Source organism: Cicer arietinum, chromosome 5 (assembly GCF_000331145.2).
Source record: "Cicer arietinum cultivar CDC Frontier isolate Library 1 chromosome 5, Cicar.CDCFrontier_v2.0, whole genome shotgun sequence".
Taxonomy (NCBI): domain Eukaryota; kingdom Viridiplantae; phylum Streptophyta; class Magnoliopsida; order Fabales; family Fabaceae; genus Cicer; species Cicer arietinum.
The window spans coordinates 70,239,479-70,259,659 of NC_021164.2; the positions used below are offsets into that span (position 1 = coordinate 70,239,479).

At 23.8% G+C, this 20,181-nt stretch overlaps 1 protein-coding gene across 1 annotated transcript; it reads right to left on the minus strand.

Annotated features, from left to right (window-relative positions):
• Positions 1-8,350: 8,350 nt before the first annotated feature.
• Positions 8,351-10,344, minus strand: LOC101492441 (gibberellin 20 oxidase 2-like). The gene is made up of 3 exons (XM_004502900.4): positions 9,750-10,344; positions 8,911-9,232; positions 8,351-8,822 (listed from the first exon to the last, which is right to left on the minus strand). The coding sequence occupies exons 1-3, from the start codon at positions 10,316-10,318 to the stop codon at positions 8,547-8,549; spliced, it is 1,167 nt and encodes a 388-aa protein (XP_004502957.1). The 5' UTR covers positions 10,319-10,344; the 3' UTR covers positions 8,351-8,546.
• Positions 10,345-20,181: the final 9,837 nt, after the last annotated feature.

The window sequence follows — 20,181 nt, forward strand, 5'->3', positions numbered from 1 at the left end:
TATGATAATCTATAATTCGAATCAAATTGTTAAAGACAAAAGAAATATAAGTCAATGATTGATCATCTAAAGACAAAAGAAAATAATGATGCAATGATTATCTACATCCGACTAAAACCTCTTCTTGATTCTCTGATTCAAATATCAAAAGAAGAAAGCTCCAAGTGAAACATTTGATAAAGCCAATATTCTGGTACAAGTTAGATATTCTAGTGAACAAAGAAAGAGAAATTATTGAACAAGTTCACAGTGATTCTGAAGAATTTGTTGAAGTTGTGTCTAACTCTGTTAAACGCACACTCAATACACCTCTACTGAATCTTTAGATGCAAGTTTACTTTAGTGATTCCACGTCTGATAATCTTGGTATCTAATTTGACCGTCAGATAAAGTCAATGTATGAAAAAAGTTAACATTATGATAAGAAGTCTACTCTCCAACATCATTTGCTCATCATAATGGATTTATCCTCTTATTGAAGAAGTGCATGACATCCTTTGAAATTTGTCTTCTTAATTGAAGTTGCGTTGAATTAAGTATGAAAATATATATGGATTTGTCTTAAAGATTGATTTGCCTTAAATGCTCATTTAAGATCTCCAATGGTAATACTCTCAATGGATACATTTCTCAGTATTTAAGTAGAACCGATCAATATCAAAACAAAGCTGATAGATTTTTTTATTTATTTAAAAAAGGCAATGTGTTAAAGAAGAAATTACATAAAAGCCTAGAACATATCAAAAGAAAAGAATGAATGAAAAATATTATTGATAGAGAATTACTAAAATTGATGTAAATAAATCAAAGTGTTTTATATGTTTGAATTGATATAGGATTTGAAATGTAATTTCCTCTTAATAAAAGTTAAAATCCTAGAATAAAGTTTGTGTCAAATCAAACGCAAACTGAAGCTGATGTAAATCAGTCTAATAGTAGCAACTACTATTTTGTCCATAAGAGATACTTGAAAATGTATAACAATATTTATGAACCTTAACGAGATGCTAGAAAGTTGAAGAAATGTTCCAATGGTGAGAGCCTCAAGAGGCTAAAAAAGAATACTCAAAACATAAAGAGATAGAGTAAACAATATTTGTATGCTACTGTTGAAATAATAGATTAAGTATTGGACTATATTGAGTCAAAATATTTATGTAAAGAAATGATTAGATATAGCAACAGTCTGTTATGAACTAGTATAAAAATTCATGTATTCATTTCTTCTCTGTTATTCTAATATAATTTTTTATAATTTTATTTTATTTCACTAAACATTTTTTTAATCGTAAATTGAATACTTTGATAAATAATATATTTTTTGTTAAATAATTAAAATATTTAAAAAAAATAAAAAATAATTCAAACTTTTCTTTGTTTTGTTTTTCAGCATATTTGACACAGTACTGAAGATACACAGAGATATACACCATCCCCTCTCGTGGGGTATTGATTATGTTATATCCAATAGGTCATATCAATTTCTAGGTGTAGTCATAAACTATATAATGTTGGTCGTATCATTAACGTGAGAAATACTTATTTAGACGAAATCATAAATAAATAGTATTTAAACACATTTACACAAATAACTAAAAATAATATATATTTAAAAATAATTAAATAATATATATTATTGTATAATTATATATAAATGTTATTTATTTATGTTTGTACCCAACAATTATGTTTCCCATTAATTTTATATATCTGTTTTGAATATTTGTTTGTGACACATTATTTGTTAATTCAGACCATTCATAAAATTAATTATATATTTTTTTATATTATTATATATTGATTAGTCATTTCATCTAACTCTTGTTAATATATATATATATAAATAATTATTATATCGGGTATATAAATGTAATTATAATTATTTTCTAAAATATGTTCATTATATTTTTTTTTAAAGTTTTATGGAAAAAGAAAAAAGAACAAAACCTGATAGGATGGGAGAAAAGAAAGAATAAACAAAAGAAATGGACAAGAAACAAAAGCTAAGTTAAAAGTATTGCAAGACTCGGTCATGAAATGGGGTATTTATATCCATGCTCAAGATTTTTTAATTATTATTTTCTTTTTTTACTTTCAGATAATTTTATTGAAATCTTGATTTTCACATATATCAACTCAGTCATCATTATTACTTCAGACGTTTCATAATATGCATATTATAAAGAACATTCGAGTTAATAATATACTCAACAAAAGTTTGATTAACTTTAGTACATTCAACTTTTAAAAATTGTGTTAATATTTTTCAATTTAAAAATTGACTATTTTAAATTTTATATTTATATGTCATGTCTAAAATAAATAATCAGTTTAAACTATCTATTAAAGTTTAGAATTTAAAAAAAAAAACTCATAGTTGATTTTGTGATTTACAATTGTATTAATTAATTATTTATTGATAATATATTAAATTGTTGGTTGGTAATTTATTATTGATCTATTAGATTTACAATGAAATTTATTGTTAATTTATTAGATTTATTATTTATTTGCTACAAAAATATTAGAATTATGGCTATTTTAAAATAGCAAATTGATAAATATTAGTTTAAAGTTGTATGTAGATGTTATTTACATCTATTTATTTTGATGAACTTAATTAAATAGTTTGAATTTTTTATATTATATTAGATAAAAATATAATATTTTAAAATAATTTATAATTTTTTAAATTTAACTTTTTATAAAGACTCAACTTTTTAAATTTGAACAGAATTTATAAAATTTAAAGACACTCTAAATATGAGAAGAAAAGAATAGGTGTATTTTTTATATAGTTAGTTAGTTGATAGGAATACTCCTTCCTTCGTTCCTTCTCTATAAATTTACAAAGCATTTCATAGGCAGCGACATTTATTATTTTGGGACACCAATTTAAATTTGCGATCATCCACAAAATTCTTTAAAAGAAAAAATATCTGCATTATTTTATAAACTTATAATCTGTCTACAATAATTTAAAATATCAAGACACTCTAAATATGAGAAGAAAAGAATAGGTGTATTTTTTATATAGTTAGTTAGTTGATAGGAATACTCCTTCCTTCGTTCCTTCTCTATAAATTTACAAAGCATTTCATAGGCAGCGACATTTATTATTTTGGGACACCAATTTAAATTTGCGATCATCCACAAAATTCTTTAAAAGAAAAAATATCTGCATTATTTTATAAACTTATAATCTGTCTACAATAATTCAACGAAAAATATGTCTTTTAAAAAATCAAGAATTTCTTAAATTACCGAAAAGTTTATCTCCTCTTCTTTATTTGATTTAACTTAGATATCGTTCAATATGATATTATTTGAAAATGATTTCCCTTTCACACACTATACTTTATCTATGATCTTTAGACAATTTGACAACTTATAATATTTTTCAATATTTGTATAACATTACATAAACATGATAGTGTTTTTTGTTCTTTAATTAGTCAAATACTTCATATTTATAGTGTTTGAAAGAAAAATTGCAGCAAACTTGACTCAATATTCAAAATTCGAGTTAAAAGACATTTATAGGAAATTAATATGTTTAGATTCATCCATAATTATTCATAGGAAACAAATATACGAGTTTAATGGATATGTTACATTAACATTCAATTAAAATTGTTTTTTTTTTTCTTTTATATTATATCATTAAAAGAGAGTAAAATAAAGTGATTTAACAGAATATGTTATTATTATTAAATGTTAGTGTAAAAATTATAACATTTATGAAATATATATTCTTTTTTTAAACGTATCTTTAAACTAATTTAAAAAACTACCGGCTAATTTGCAATAAATTAACTAAAGCTGAAATATAATTTCGTTTGTATTTTATCCATCAATCAAAAGGATGATGTGCATGTTTATAAAGATTAAATAAGTGCTTTTTGGATGAAATCCACAAATACAAAAACTATTTCTAAGAGATATTTTTCACATGTGATTCTCTCATAAGGAGAAATAATTATCTACAAATTCTCTCCATTTACGAATATACCATATCGACTCATTTCAATAGAGAGGTCCGTTGACCTTTAAAAGCACAAAAAATTAAATATGACAAAAGTGTATGGATGAGACAATTTTATCTCTTTGTAATCATATTATAAGTACAAAATATTAACCTTAGTAAAAAAAAATACAAAATATTCACGTTATTAATATTTACTAATCTTCATTAAAGATCTCGTTGGACACATTAAGGTTAATAAGGTGGATAAAATTTTAGTGGATAAAACTTTATTTTGTGTTTGGATAAAACATTCGTTAGGAACTTTAATGGATAAAATCTTATTACTAAAATTATATTCATATACAGAGACAAATTTTTTCACTAAAGTTTTATCCAAACACAAAATATAATTTTATCTTTAAAGTATTGATGATATTAATTTATAAATTAAACTAATTATCATTGATATTATGTGAGGATAAAATTAGTTTTAGAAAAAATAACAATGCTTAATTATATTCTAGTCTTTCTACTAGATTTAAAGAGTGAGTCTGATCTCCTAATAATTTTTTGAGTAACCTAACTCTACAATTTTTTAATTGTTACAATTAAGTTCTTTCATCACTTTTTATTTATATTAAATTTCAAATTCTTATAATTGTTCAAAAAAATTATAAATTGAATATCTTTTGCTCATCAACTATTTTTTCAAATTTTAATAATTTCTTCAAAAAAAATTAAAAAAAAATAGTGGATTATAGATTGTTTCAAACCTACTCTAACTCACAATTCATTAAAAATCCCAAACTTTCCTCAACTCAGAACCATAATCTCACATATTACAACATTATTTAAATTTTATCCAAATTTTACTAAATTTTACTTAATTTTTAATCTCTATATTTATTTCACGTCTCAAAATTATCATAAACCTCCAAATATTTTAATAAAGCCTTCAGTTTTCCTCCTCCAAATTCTAATCTCACATCTTACAAAATTATTATTATTTTTTTAAATTTTCACTAAATTGATAACCTCTTAATATAAAAAGTTGTCATAAATTTCTAAATATTTGGTTAAAAAAATATGAATTTAAAGAGTATAAATAAAAGTATATAGACAGTAAGATTATATTTGATTAACTTATTGAAAAGAAATTAAAAGTTAAATTATCTTAAAAGTGTGATTGGGTGTAGTTGAACTACATCTCGATCATTCAAATAGTTTAAAATTAAAAATATATATATATTTTTTAAATAAATTAAAATGTGAGTGATCGAACGGTCGAAAAAATGTATGATCCAAAGACAACCTAAGTCGAAAAAACGCGGTGTATTAATTAATAGTATATCCTATCATAACTTAATTACGTCCCGGACCTGACCTGGCCCGCAGGGTAGTGGATAGGACATGCACACATGGGCAACATTGACAGGCCTTCATAGGCCACAAAATGCCCAGGCCCATATGGTATGGTCCCCTCCTATTCAATTTGATTTGAAATTAACAACACTCGATATAAAAGGGTAGAGCCCATCGATGTTTCGTTTTATATGCATATTAAGAATATTATAGCATCATTCTTTTTATTTTTTGATAAACAATATTACATCATTAATTGTACTAAAATTTTAGCAGAAAGTGACTAAAATAAATACAGTATTATTAGCCCTACTCAATTAGAAACTAGCATTGTATCCATTTATAAGCCCTTTGATAGTGAAAAAAATGATTAAATTATTTACAATATTTTATAAAAAATGACTCATTTATAAAAAGAATTATTTATTTATTTTTGAATATAATATTAATTACTTTTTTTCAATTGTACTCACTATCTATATAATATATTAAAATAGACTCTTAAGTCAATTGAATGATACATCATATACCTATATTAAAAACCCACGCACAAAAGCTCCTCATGAAAATAAACCTATCATCTTCTCACTACAATCATCTTGGACTTCTACAATTCATCCTACATCTTCAATTTCTCAATTTAGCTTTTGCATCTCACACATCATATACATATATTGAAAACCCACACACAAAAGCTCCTCATAAAAATAAACCTATCATCTTCTCACTACAATCAACTTTCACTTTTCCTCCATTTCTAACTTTAGATTATTTCATCCTAAATGTTTCCATTATCATTTGCAAATACGAATCTAATCTCATAAACATGTCTTTACTCATTTTTTGAAAAAATTAATGGCTCAATTAGTAAATTTCTTGACGCCTATGGAATTAACTATAATTATCCACATAACTAGACAAAACACATATCTATATATATGTATGTGTTGTTTTGTGTTTTATAACATTTTATTGGGTATCAAAGACCGAGAAAAAAAAATTAGAACTAAGGCATCTTGACACATTTCAAAGGCACATATTTTGAGTTTGAAAAATCGGATTTATACGTAAGAAAAAACTCAGGTATTGACATTTCTTTTTCATTCTATTAAATTTTCATCACACATTTGGTATTCTTTATATTAATTTTCAGCTTCTGTCATTCAAAAAAAGTTGTAGCTTATGTGAAGGATTTCTTTTATATCACTATTAATAGCTAAAAACAAATTAGTGATTATATCAATTTTATCACGTTACAAAAAAATAGTTTTATCAAATTTTAGATCCGAAACATTTTTTAAAAACTCTACGATGTTCCTCACTAATGGAGCTATACCTAAACTCAAAGTGATTGTGAAGGATTTAATCTTCCTTCACAAACTAATAATGACATATTCAATATCATTATTAATAGTTGAAATATATTTTCTTAACAAGTAAATGTTAGTGAATTAATGATTATATTAGTTTTATCATGTTACCCAAAAAAATATTAATTTTATCGAATTTTGAATCCAAAAATATCTTAAACTTCTTGGATGTCTCTCTCACTAACCAAACTATACCTTAATTCAAATATGTATTCATTCTAATTCATTATCTATAAATGCAAATAAAGTATCATTTAACTTGCACTAACAAAAAATAATATAATTTCAACTAAACAAAGTTAACAAAATGTTATATATCTCTAAAAAAAAAAGAACTCTAAAAGTCATTACAAATTTATGGAGCATCATTATACGAAGATCTTAATATAAAACATTATGATTGATTTGACTTGTTACACAAAAATTATAAAGTACAAGTCATTTTTGAAAGTGATTGTGTAAGATTAGTTAAGAAATCATACACTTATCAATATTAGAACACATTTTCATTTTCACAATTTAAATTAACTATATTATTGATTTCATTTTTTTATATGTTAATGATGGTGTGATAACATATATTGAAAAGAAAATAATATAAATTAATTAGTTGTATTTACAAAAGTGTTACAGTAATGATTCAATCTCTTGCTATTTAAACAATAATCTCATTTTATCAATATAAATAAATAAGTTATTCTATTGTAGAGGATTTGAGTTCTTTTTCTCCTCTATTTTTGTTATTGTTTTTCTTTTTATAATAATATTTTTAGAGTGCTGCAAATAACTAATACATTTGAAATTTCAATTTATCGTGATGGTTTCTTTGCACTTTCAATTTTGTTTTAAAAAATATTATTCGATCTCAACTCTCCAATTTCAAGTTCACAATATATTTGATTGTATCCCATTAACAAACAGTATAACACTATTAATTACAAATGTTCAAAAGTTCAAAAACAATTATGACTAAGTTTTCAACTAAAAACAGTTGAGGAGTAACAATGGTGCAAACAAACTAAAATTTAATGTGTAAACAAATAAATAAATTATGTCTATGAAATAAAATAATTTTCATTTCGCGTTGGCATATTTAACATTATTAGTTACATGTATAATAATTTGGCATATATAACATTATTAATTATAAATGTTCAAAGGTTATTTAACAAAAACAATTATAGTTCAGTTTTCAACTAAAACAATTGAGGAACAACAATAGTGCAAACACACCAAAATTTAATGTTGTAGATAAATAAATAAATAGCGTTCATGAAAAAAAAAACATCTTTATTTCACGTTGTGATATTTAAAATTTATATTCAACTAAATTTTAAAGTTGATAATTAATTATATTATTAGTTATACTATACTTTTATATTTTTATTTTATCTATTTTTATAGTAAAAAATAATTATATATTTATAATACAAAAATTACATATACACATATAAAAATATATCAACTTCCATACATCCGTACAACGTGCGGGTCACAATATAGTTTAATCCTATTTCATATCACTACAAAATCATACCCTAATTAGACAAGCATTCTTTCTTTTAACTATTTTTATCAACTTCACTTTGATGTTTGACTTTTCTCCGTAACACAAACACAAGTATATATATTGATATTAAAGAAAACTGAATTAAAACGACAAACATTTGTACATCACATTAATTATAGTTTGAGCCCAAATTAACACCGTAGAGGGTACTCCAAACAGAGACATTAATCATGTATAAACACAATAATACATGAACTATTTTGTACGACCTTAATTATGATAAACTTTATTTTAATTTAAAAATAGTAAAATAATAATGAGGAAGATGATGAAGTAACTATATGTTGGATAAATTGGGAGATGAATGATGTGAATGAAAGAAGTTTTGGAGGGTAGCAACATCAGCCCTGTAATGATTCTGTGTGAATTCAAGCAAAGTAGACCATGTGAAATCAGGGTACTTTCTTTCCTCATTTTTTCTTAACAAATTTTCATGAGGTTTCACCACTTTGTCTTCTCTTGGACACACAAAGAATACCAATGACCTTCTTTCTCTGTATTTGTTCACCAATGCTCTGTGCAAACAACTCTTGAATCTCCCATTTGATAATGCCTGAATTAAAAGATGCATCACATTATTAAAAATCAATATAAGTAGTATAATTCCAATTAACAAGAAAATAATGAACATTTTTACATACCATGAAAGTGTCACCTATATTTATGACTAAGGCTTCATGTCTAGGGCGAACAGCCACCCATTTGTTATCAGCAAAAACTTCTAGACCTCCAACTTGGTCTTGATGAAGAATAGTTAGTGATGTTGGGTCTGAGTGAGGTCCAGTACCAAGTGTGACACTTGAATTTTTACATGGTGGATAATAGTTGCACCTCATTATTGACTCACCATCTTCAAAATATCTTCTATAATACAAACGATCCACTCCCAAACTAATGGCCAATAGCTCCATAATTACTAGAGATAATTCCTTCATTGCTTTACAGTACTTTTCATACACCAATCTATTCCATCATCAAAATTAAATGTCAAAAACCATTTGCAAAACATTCTCACTATATGCTGGCTAGTGCATTTCACTTGCAATAATTGTTTCTTCTACTAATAAAAACAAATTTATATTTCTTAAATTTGTGTATGTATAGTACTCACCGACACATTAATTTGAGGTCATGTCACTTCTTATATTTATTTTTTAAAATTTTGTATTCATTATGGCCTTATAGATAGTGGCACCAAATAATTTCCCATAAAAAAATTGGTGACATTGTAGCCAATATAGTTGGTTGTGTTTGTTCAAGTAGTGTGTGGACTAGGTTGGTCTGCCTATTTCAAGGATATATTATAAAAAATGTTGAATTATAAACAAAAACTATAAATGGAAATTTTTTTATTTCATTGCTAACTCTTAAAAATATTTAAATTATAGATTAATTTTTTTTAGTGACTTTCAAATTATAATTGAAGTGATTGTAATTTGTGACAAAAGTGGACATTAAAATGAATTAATGTGGACCTTACCCTGTGTGTTGAAAATCTTCTCCTAAGATAGATTGGAAGTAATTAACAATCTGGGAATTGGAATTGTTTTGATGATTGTATAAAAAAGAAAATGTCTCTTTCCATGGTAACTTGGTCGAATATCTATCTGCATGAGCACCTGAATAACCTGAAACTCGACCATGTTCCCTCTTAGCACTTAGCTTCTTATTGATTGGTAGTTTGAAAATGGAATCCATTTCACAATAAGCATCATGAATAAGATCTTGGTCCACACCATGATTAATCACTTGAAAAAAACCATGTTTGAAACATGCTTTTCTCACAAGCTCAGCAGCACTTGAAATAGCTTCTTCATCACCACTTTTCATTATACTTAAGTCTATGAGAGGTTCTTTTAGCTCTTCTTGAGTGGTGTTAACTAAGTCCATAGATGGCCAAATGAACTCTTTTGGTATGTTCAATTGTTTTTTAAGCAAATTTGAGTCAAAAATTGAAACCATGTTTTCTTCTTTTGGTTCCTCTGTTTGTGATGCAGGGTAGAGTACAAGTGTTGAAGTGTTTGAGTTCATTATGGGAGCCATTTGCATGTAACAAAAGATTTGAAGGATGCTCTATAAGTAGCTAGGAGGGAAGGGTAGGAACTAGGAACAAACATAATAATATTCATTAATTTTTAAGTAAAATATAAAATATTATATAACTGATTTTTTTTAGAGGAATAACTTAAATTAGTGAAATTTGTATATTTGATCGGAAATTTATACATTAATATTTTATTTATATTGAATTTTATTATAACTTAAAATCTTAATTTTAATATTTCAATTAATATTATTATACATTATTTTAATTTAAATTTAAAATAAAATTGAATTTAAATTTTTATAACAATAATAAAAATTAAATGTTAAATACAGGACATATAATTAAAAATAATAAAAGTAAATTAATAAAAAAAGATAATGTCCTAAATTTATTATTATTAAACTATAAAAACCTGAATATTAACTAAGTTGAGCACTAATAGTAGCAGGTAATTTTTTTGTAAGACAAGTATAAGTATTGTAACACCAATAGTATAATCATTCAGTAATATTATGTTAAATAAATATTTTTCAAATTAATCATAAAATTGAAAATTATTATTATATAAATTGTATTTCTAATTAATAGTATTTTATAATTATTTTTTGTATCATCAAAATATTTTAAGATTAATATTATGTACAATTATATTGTTGATGATAATCTCAATACAATTTATTTAAATAATTATTTTTTATTAATTACTAAAAAAATATATAATATGATATATATGATATATATAATATAACTTTAATCAAATTGTCGATATTATATATATATATATATATATATATATATATATATATATTATGTATTTGTGTCATTTACGTGTAAAGTGTGTGTTAGATGTATTTTTTTTTTATATATAATATAAATTTTAAAGAGAAAAGATAAATATTTTTACTTCAGCAGAAAAAAAAAAGCATTGAAATAATCTTTTGCATAGATTAATGGAGAATTTTACTTTTGAGTTTATTTCATTGATTAACTTGAATTATAAACAATATTACAAACACTAAAACTTGAGTAAAATATATTTAACCATAATTTCTGTAGAAAAATGAAATGTCCACGTATTGAATTTGGACTTATATTGTTTGCGGTATGTTAAGCAATGTCTTTAAGATATTTAGTGAATTTTACATATTAATTAAAAATAATTGAAATTTTTTGTTTCCAGAAAACAATTGCTATTATGGTTGGTGAATTTTCCATATGTTGGCTTGCAGATTTAAGGGATTTTATAGGATGTGAGTAGTTAGGCTGAGTCGAGTTAGACTTTGTTAGGTATAAATCTGTCTTGTAAAAAAATTCAAGGTATGTGATTTGTCATAGATTTACTTTTTAAAAATTTATTTTATTTTAATATTTTTGAATAACTAATCAAACATATTTTTAAATAGATTAACGAGTTAATATGTCTATAAAATTAAGTTCTATTTTGATATTGAACATCACATTTTGAAGAATACGATTTTATATACATTATACTTAAATTATATTTTATAAGTTAATATGTGTAAATTACTGAAAGTTGAATATATAATAAAAAGATCAAAATTTAATATAATAATTATAATAGTAAAAAAATATTATTTATATTTATTTAAATAGGTCGACTTAATAGATATAAAAGATTTATTATGTGGCATGTAGCATGACATTTTTTAGCTAAATATGCTTTGCTAGAATCCTTGACTTTATCTCATTACAAAAAAATCTGACATAGACTTGACCCTTGGCCCCTGATGCGTGTATGTTATATTGCTCACAACTTTGTACGGAATACATATTTTGTAAAATTGATCCTTGAAGTAATACTTTATATTATATAGATTATCTACATATTTTGAAAAAAGAAATAAATTATTTTATTGTTAAGACACATCAAAATTATTTGTTTAATAAAAAAACTTAAAATTTATATTTTTTTTATACGAGCACTTAAAACTAATGTTAATCTTATTTAGAAAGAAAAAAAATTAATGTTAATCTTGATGCACTTAATAGTAAGATATAAAAAAGTTTTTCTCAAACTAGTGTGTTGGCATCGAACTTCAGAATGCAAATCAAAATCACTTTGGGTGTTTTACCATTTAAAGTTTCAAAACTTGGTTATTTGAATTCCAGAAAATAAAAACGTTTTCACGATGCTTAAAGTAGTAACAATATGTTTGATCTATAATTAAAATATTATTTATCCTTTCTTTGCTTTCCTTTCGACCCCTCCGACCAAATACAACATATGTTTTAATCACATGTAATTAATTGTCAATTAATTTCATATAATATCTCACTATTGGACAATACAGAACTCATCATAAGTGGCTAATTACATTTGCTATTACTCAATTGCTTGCCATTGAAAAACAACGTTCCAGTAGAGTTATTTCTCTCTCTATTTTTTCCTTTTTATTTATGATTTTATTTGATGAGAGATAAATATAAAATAATTAAAGAAGAAAATTAAAAAATTTAATAACAGTGGGATCCACTTAATAGTAAGATTTACTGTCTATCTTTTATATCTATTTCTTTCTATATAAATAATTAATAGGAAAGAAAAAAATAAAAAGGTGTTGAAAATAATGATGAGAATAATAAGTGCTAGTTGATATGAATTGAAAAAATAAAAAATAAAAATCATATATGAGATATTATACACACTAGTACTCTTTATAAGATAAGAATATATTAATTGGATTGTGCTTCAAAGAGTACCTAATTCGATGAAGAAGTGATAACACACAAATAGATTACTACACGTGTCGTCGACCGGCTCCGACGAGTCTGAACTTGGATCTAGACTAAGTGTTGTATTATTTTTTATTATCCAAAAAATAAAATAAAATAAAATAATTATGTTTTTGATACGTTGTACACGTGTTCGCCCTTCATTGGCTCAAGTCAATTCCTTCCTCGAATTCGCCCATCAATTTTACCCCAATCAAAACTTAGCATTTTTCGCATTACCATTTTTTGTGAATTTGCGCATCAGTTTTTTCCCCGATCAAAACATAGAAAATTACACCAAAAAATACTTTGAAATCCAAAAAAATTCTCTGTTTTTCCCTTTTCTGCTTTATCTTATTTTCTTTCTTTGAAGTGATCATAGTAGCATATTACTAGTGAGAGCCATTAATTGTCATATTGATCATGTAATTTTAAAATAGTTTTCTATGGTTCAGTAGAACTATCATACAGTTTATCTAGGCTGTTTTATCCTATGGACTTTGTGATTGATAGTCTATTTTATACGTTTTAAGTAATGCCACAAAATTTTTAAAGAGAACGATATAGTCCGTGACTCAAACAAATAATATATTCAGTAATATAAATTTAACCCATCACAATATAGGAGCCCTTTTTACACCATCCTTTTTTTTTAATGAAAATTTTCTCAACTGTGCTTGTTAAGAGCTTAATGTTTCTTAACATAATACCTTACAGAGCTAGTACTTAATTTTGTTTTTTATAAATCACAAGTTTAATTATAATTTTAGTCTATTTATTTTTATCAATTCATGAAATTGGTTGTTATATTTTAAACGTCAACAATTTTTACCTCTCTATCGAATTTTGAATTAAAAAATGACTATTTGACATTTTAAGTGACGTAACATGACATTCAATTTCATGATATATAATCATTTAAATGCATTAATTATTTATATGTCATTAAATAAATTACAAAAATAAATAATTTTTAAAGTTGAAAGTGAAGTTTTTATACGATTTTATAGATGTTAATCATTCAACATCATCGAATCACATTTCATATTATTTAAAATATATCATATCATCATTTTGTAGAAAATCAAATTAAAAGCCTTAAATTGTCGGATTTTAAAATAAACATATTATTTTCATAGATTGGTAAACATCTAAAATTACAATTAAACTTTAAGACAAAACAATAATTAAAATTAAATAATAAATACACCTTCGTCACTAATTATAATTTTAGTTTTGCTTTTTATGTGTTCTTTAATATAATTTTTTTTTGCAAAATTTAACATACATTAATAATTTTTTTATAGATATATCCTTACAAAATTGACCATTGTAAAACATAATTACCTTCTCTCTTATGATAACAATAATTGTAAAGATAGATATGTAAAAATAACACACAATTTTGACAAATTTATTACATTAAGGGTTCGTTTAACGAATATGATTAAATACATGATAAAAATAAGTTATTCTGAACTCAGTATTTGATAAACCAACATAATATGATAAAGTAATTCAAAACTCTATCATTTTATGTGTCTCTAGTTGAAATTTTTATCTTGAATATGAGTTGAGTTATAACCCAACATGATATGATAAGAATAATAATTTATTTAATTACCCATATAAAATATAATTTAAAATATAAAATTGAAATATAATAAAATATAAATATAATCTAAAATATTAAAATTTAAATATAATCAAATATAAATATAAAAATAATTAACATAATTTTATCTTAAACTTAAAAATGAAATATTAATAATTAATTTAAAAAATGTGTATGATTTTATCACAATGATAATTTTGTCTTTTTATATAATTTAATAAATTAGCATTCAAAATTATAAAAATATGAAAATTAATTGAAATTAAAAAATATATATAATTTGTTTAGAAGGGTATTTATATCATTTACAAATAATATATATTATATCTTTATTTATATTCTAAAAAATAAAATAGAATTATTTAGTTACTTATAATTTTTATTAAAAAAAAATTTAAATTGTCTATATAGTAGTGTTGATGGATTAGTTTTAAATATAATATTATTTCATTACTTGTTTAACTTTTTAGTATTATTTTGTTAATTTATAATATTTAAAATATAATAGTTAATTTTAAAAAAACTAATACGTAATTATTTACAATAATAATTTTATTATTTAAATATAATATATATTATATTGATGAGATGTGTACCAAATATATAACAAAATAAAATTTTATTATCCTATTAGTTATCACGTGTATATCAAATACCGTATATGATAATGTTTATCCCGATATTATCTTATCCTAATTTATCATATTTTTATTCAATTTTATATTATATTATGTTTCTATTATATCATACGCGTCCAAAAGACTCTAACAACTTTTAGGGTTTGAATCATGAGAATTTATGACTTGAAGATGACAAAAATTATAGTTGAAGATGAAGATTGTTAAATTTTTATTAAAAAAATTAGAATTAAAGATAACTATTATTGAATTTTTATTATTTAATTAATTAATTAATTTTATATTTTTAATTAAATAATTAAATAAATTAATAAAATAAATTTTAATTTTAATTTTAAATATTAAATATTATATAATGAATTGCACAATCCATCGATATCTTCCACTTTATCCAAAATTAACCGTATTATAATCTTTTTATTAAAAAGATTCGTGAAAGATGATCTTTATCGAACATGTTTATACAAATTGAGATTGAGGTGATGTTGAACTTGAAGTGGTTAACTTTACATCTATTCGGTGTATCTGTCAAACTGTCACATTGCTGAATTTAAAGATTGAATTGGATCATGATTATCCTTTTTAACCCCACAAATGGACCATATGTCCACCATGTTAGGCACGTGAACTTCACTACGTGTCGATCTATCATTGCTTGCTATGACTTCAACTCACATTGGCACATTGCTGCTTCTTATTTTATTTTTTATTTTTTTATCGATCACGATGTTCATTTCAAGTCCTGCCCATCTTTCTATTCGTTTTTTATTATTTTTATTTTTATCTCTTATTTTTTTAATAATTCACGTGACATTAATAAAGATATTTTATGGACTTCTATTGATAAAGATGTTGAAATTTAAATTCTATTTTTAAAGTATATTTGCATGAAATGAACTAAGTTAGTAATAATTGGAAGTAATGGGCCAAAAACTTCGTCTGTCATTATTGTTGCATCAAGTGGAGCATTCACTAACATTGTTGGCTCAACAAATCTGCACATATTCATTTGAGCACATAATGTTTTTTAAAATTAAATTAGGAATTTATGGAAAGAGTAGACTTACTATGTTCCACAATGACATAGTGAATCGCTATGCATGCTTGACCACCACAAGTCCCATATTTTCCCACAATAATCCGCTTTACAGCCACCTTAATTATAATCATCATAGAATGTTGCGTTGCTATTTAGGATCAATAACATAATAAAATGTAACTTGTGAGTTACTTCATCTTTCATTTTACTCACACTATGAACTACTTATAGTAAAAAATTTAAAAAATAATGTGATCACTATTGTGCATTAGTGTATATGACGTTAAATTTTTTGATTTCACGACTACGATCACGTCATCAATTGTATTTGACTGTAATTTTATAGACATAAATTTTTTATATCTAGTAATCTTATCATTATTACATTGACAATATTTCAATTGAAATTAGACTATTTAGATTTCAAACTCAGTAAATAAATAAAAAACATTATAATTACTCATCAAAATACAAAACCAAATAGTTGAGATCTTACTATGCATCAAAAATGAATGAATTACTAACCTCTAAATCCGATAAAGATAAAAGAGAATCAAGAACTGAAATACATTTTTCACACAACTCCAATATTACAGGAGTTATATGCTTCACAGCTGCTGACATCACAGCGCGCCCAACACGTACTAATATCAGACAACAATGTATCAATGTCACGTTTAATTTAACTTAACTCAATCGATTAATTTAATGACCTAATCAATTAACGGTGAAAAGTACACAATAATCAATAAACTAAACATTATAATTGATTAGTAGCATAATTAATAGATTATCATAGCATATCGAATTGGTTAGTTGTTGAAAAAAACAATTATAATTAGCATATATTAATATATAAACATATATTAAATAGCGTACAAAAAATATAAATTAATACACAAATACTTTAGTATTACACGTTTTCTCCTCCAAAAAGAAATTTTATCATCAATTTTAGATTTACTTGTAGAAAGTAATTACACATACAAGATCTTCATCTTTTATTCCAATTTTAAACTTATTTGTAGAAAATAATTACGAATACAAAGATCTTCATCTTTTCTTCTAATCTCCATGTTACAATGGTCTTCCCCAAGTCACTTTCATCAAAGGGTTTCTTTCCTCTCATATTTTTTTTTCCTAATATAATTTTCTTTTGGCTAGGCTTCATAAGTAGGATTATCCTACAATGGAACCGTATGTATAGCTGTCACGAAAACATGATCTCATTCCACACTCTCAAATCATTTAGTAGCTATAGCACTCAAGAAAACATGGTCTCCAAACTTTAAGTTAAATTCTTAAACCTTTTATCATGATACCTCTTATACATACATCAACTATGAACAATGCCTCATAAATATAAGGATCATAACTGCACAATTTAAATTAGAGGGATAAATTTGCTATTATATTTTAAATAAATGAATGAAAATCGCAATAAAGTCAAAAAATAGGGTGCATATATATACCCGTAGAATCAATGAAATTTTGATAAAATGTTATTTATTTAATTATAAATGGAATATATCAAATTCAAAATTGGAAGTATGTTTTTTTTATATAGATGAAATGAAATAATTACTACTAGAAAGTTACACATATATGAATATAGCTCTCAATTTAATAAGTCCATTAATTATTGGTCATTCAAAATCTATATGTTAGAAGAGGTAAAAATTGGAGAATATACCATCCACCCACACACATAAATCTACCACCCATCAAGACACATGAAAATATAATTTTATCCATTTTAACCATTTGTAATAAGTTTCAAAATTGATAGTTTCGAAAGTTTCAAGTGTTGTACATTCTGAAAAAATAATGAGTTCAAACTTTAAAAAATTATTTCAATAAGAGACATAATATCAAGGGGTTTAATACATAATATTTTAAGAGATTTTTTGGACTTTGAGGTTTTAATTGACGACTCTAACAATATCTGTATTTTTTCAATCGACAAACTTAAATAGTATTTATTGATGTGTTAATTAATTATTGAGACAACTTTATACCCAAAAATTAAAAAACAAATTTAACACCTATAGACCATTTGAAAATCAATTATAAGTGTTTTTAATGAAAATAAATCAATTATACGTCTAATAATTGATAATAAATCATTGTGAATGGGTTCCATTCTTTACCGAATAGTCAATTTTTTTACCACATGTATTTAGCTATATTTTCTAATTACAGTTACAATATATTGTATGAAATTGAATAGAATATGTATTAGCATGACATGTAGGATGGAGTACTAGAAATGATTCTTAAAGAAAGAAGCATTAATAATTTTGATTGTTTGTAAACTACTAATTATTTGTACGTAATAATATCAATAGATTATCTTCTTCTTCTTTTTCATACCACCTTTTTTATATATACTACCTTTTTATATTTATGTAATTTTTTTTCTTTCTTTTTCATATTTATCTATTATTTTTTACTTTTCCCTTTCCCTTGTTTTGTTCATTATAGTTTATACTCTTAAAAAATAAAACTATCATTATCGTTATGAAATAATTTATTCTCTTACTTTTTGATATTTTTCACATTAGCCAATTTAGAGGTATAATTTTGAAAAAAAACACATTTATAGATTGATTAGTTTAAAAGTATATTTTGAGAATACAGAGAGATAAAAAAAAAAAGAAACTATCAATATATAATTGTAGTCTATAGGCCCAATTCCTATCCTCCCCACCAATAATCCTTTAGGAAATGTTTATTTGCTCTCCAATTTTGTTAATTCTTCGTGAATATATACTATCAAAAATCAAGATCTCATAAAAATAAACAAACACGTGGAATTGGATAAACATCCATCTAATCATTTCATATACGGCCTAGGAGGACCCTAATAGATCCATGGAGCAATGACATTTAACATGAAAAATAATCTACTTGGACCCCTCCAATTATTTTTTGCACCCCATAAATCGCAAATCACGTGAAATTTTTATAAAGTCTTTTAAGTGTTTTAATAAAAATAGGTTTGATCTATAGTCTAGTTCTTTTAGTTAAATGACTTTAAAAAAAAAATCCTTGCATATTTTTAAAAAAGTTTGTTCTATCTCGGCTCAGTATAAATAAAGATATATATTTTTATCGGTCTACTACACATATTTTCACTTTTAATCTAAAGTGTGATTGATTAATATTTAAATATCTCAAGAATTTATTTAATATTATTATGAATGAAAAGATTTTGTTAAATATATGTTTAAATTTTAATTATCCGTAATCTTATTGAAATATTAAATTTGATGTAAAATGGAATATAAATATAATACCGTATAAATATAAAGTCATTTTTTTTTATTTTTTATAAAATATTGCAGTATTGTATTTGTGTCTCATTTTGTATTCTAATAACATTATTCTTTAATTATATATTTGCTTCGGTCTTAATTATAAACAAAAAAAAATTTGAAGTAAAATATAGTATGTTTTATATACATTATACTTAAAATATTTGTTTTTGTGTCACATTTTGAAGAATATGATTTTATATATATTATACTTAAATTATATTTTATAAGTTAATATGTGTAAATTACTAAAAGTTGAATATATAATAAAAAGATCAAAATTTAATATATAATTATAGTAGTAAAAAATATTATTTATATATATTTAAATATTAATATTATTTATATTATTTCGAAATTTTCCTATTTCGAAAAGTTTTGAATTGTTTGAAAGTTTCGAAAATTCTGAAAATTGTCATTTAGAAACTTTCGAATATTTTGAAAATAGGGGGTACAAAATGAGAAGTTAAAAAAGTTGAAGGTTTTATAAAAGGTAAAATTGTATTTTCACGTTGATTGAGGG

Coding starts and splice junctions, on each gene's coding strand:
- LOC101492441 (XM_004502900.4), bottom strand. CDS start 10,318: ATGCAAATGGCTCCCATAATGAACTCAAACACTTCAACACTTGTACTC. Junction 9,233..9,749: donor GAAGATTTTCAACACACAGG/GTAAGGTCCACA, acceptor ATGATGGAATAG/ATTGGTGTATGAAAAGTACT. Junction 8,823..8,910: donor ATATAGGTGACACTTTCATG/GTATGTAAAAAT, acceptor CTTTTAATTCAG/GCATTATCAAATGGGAGATT.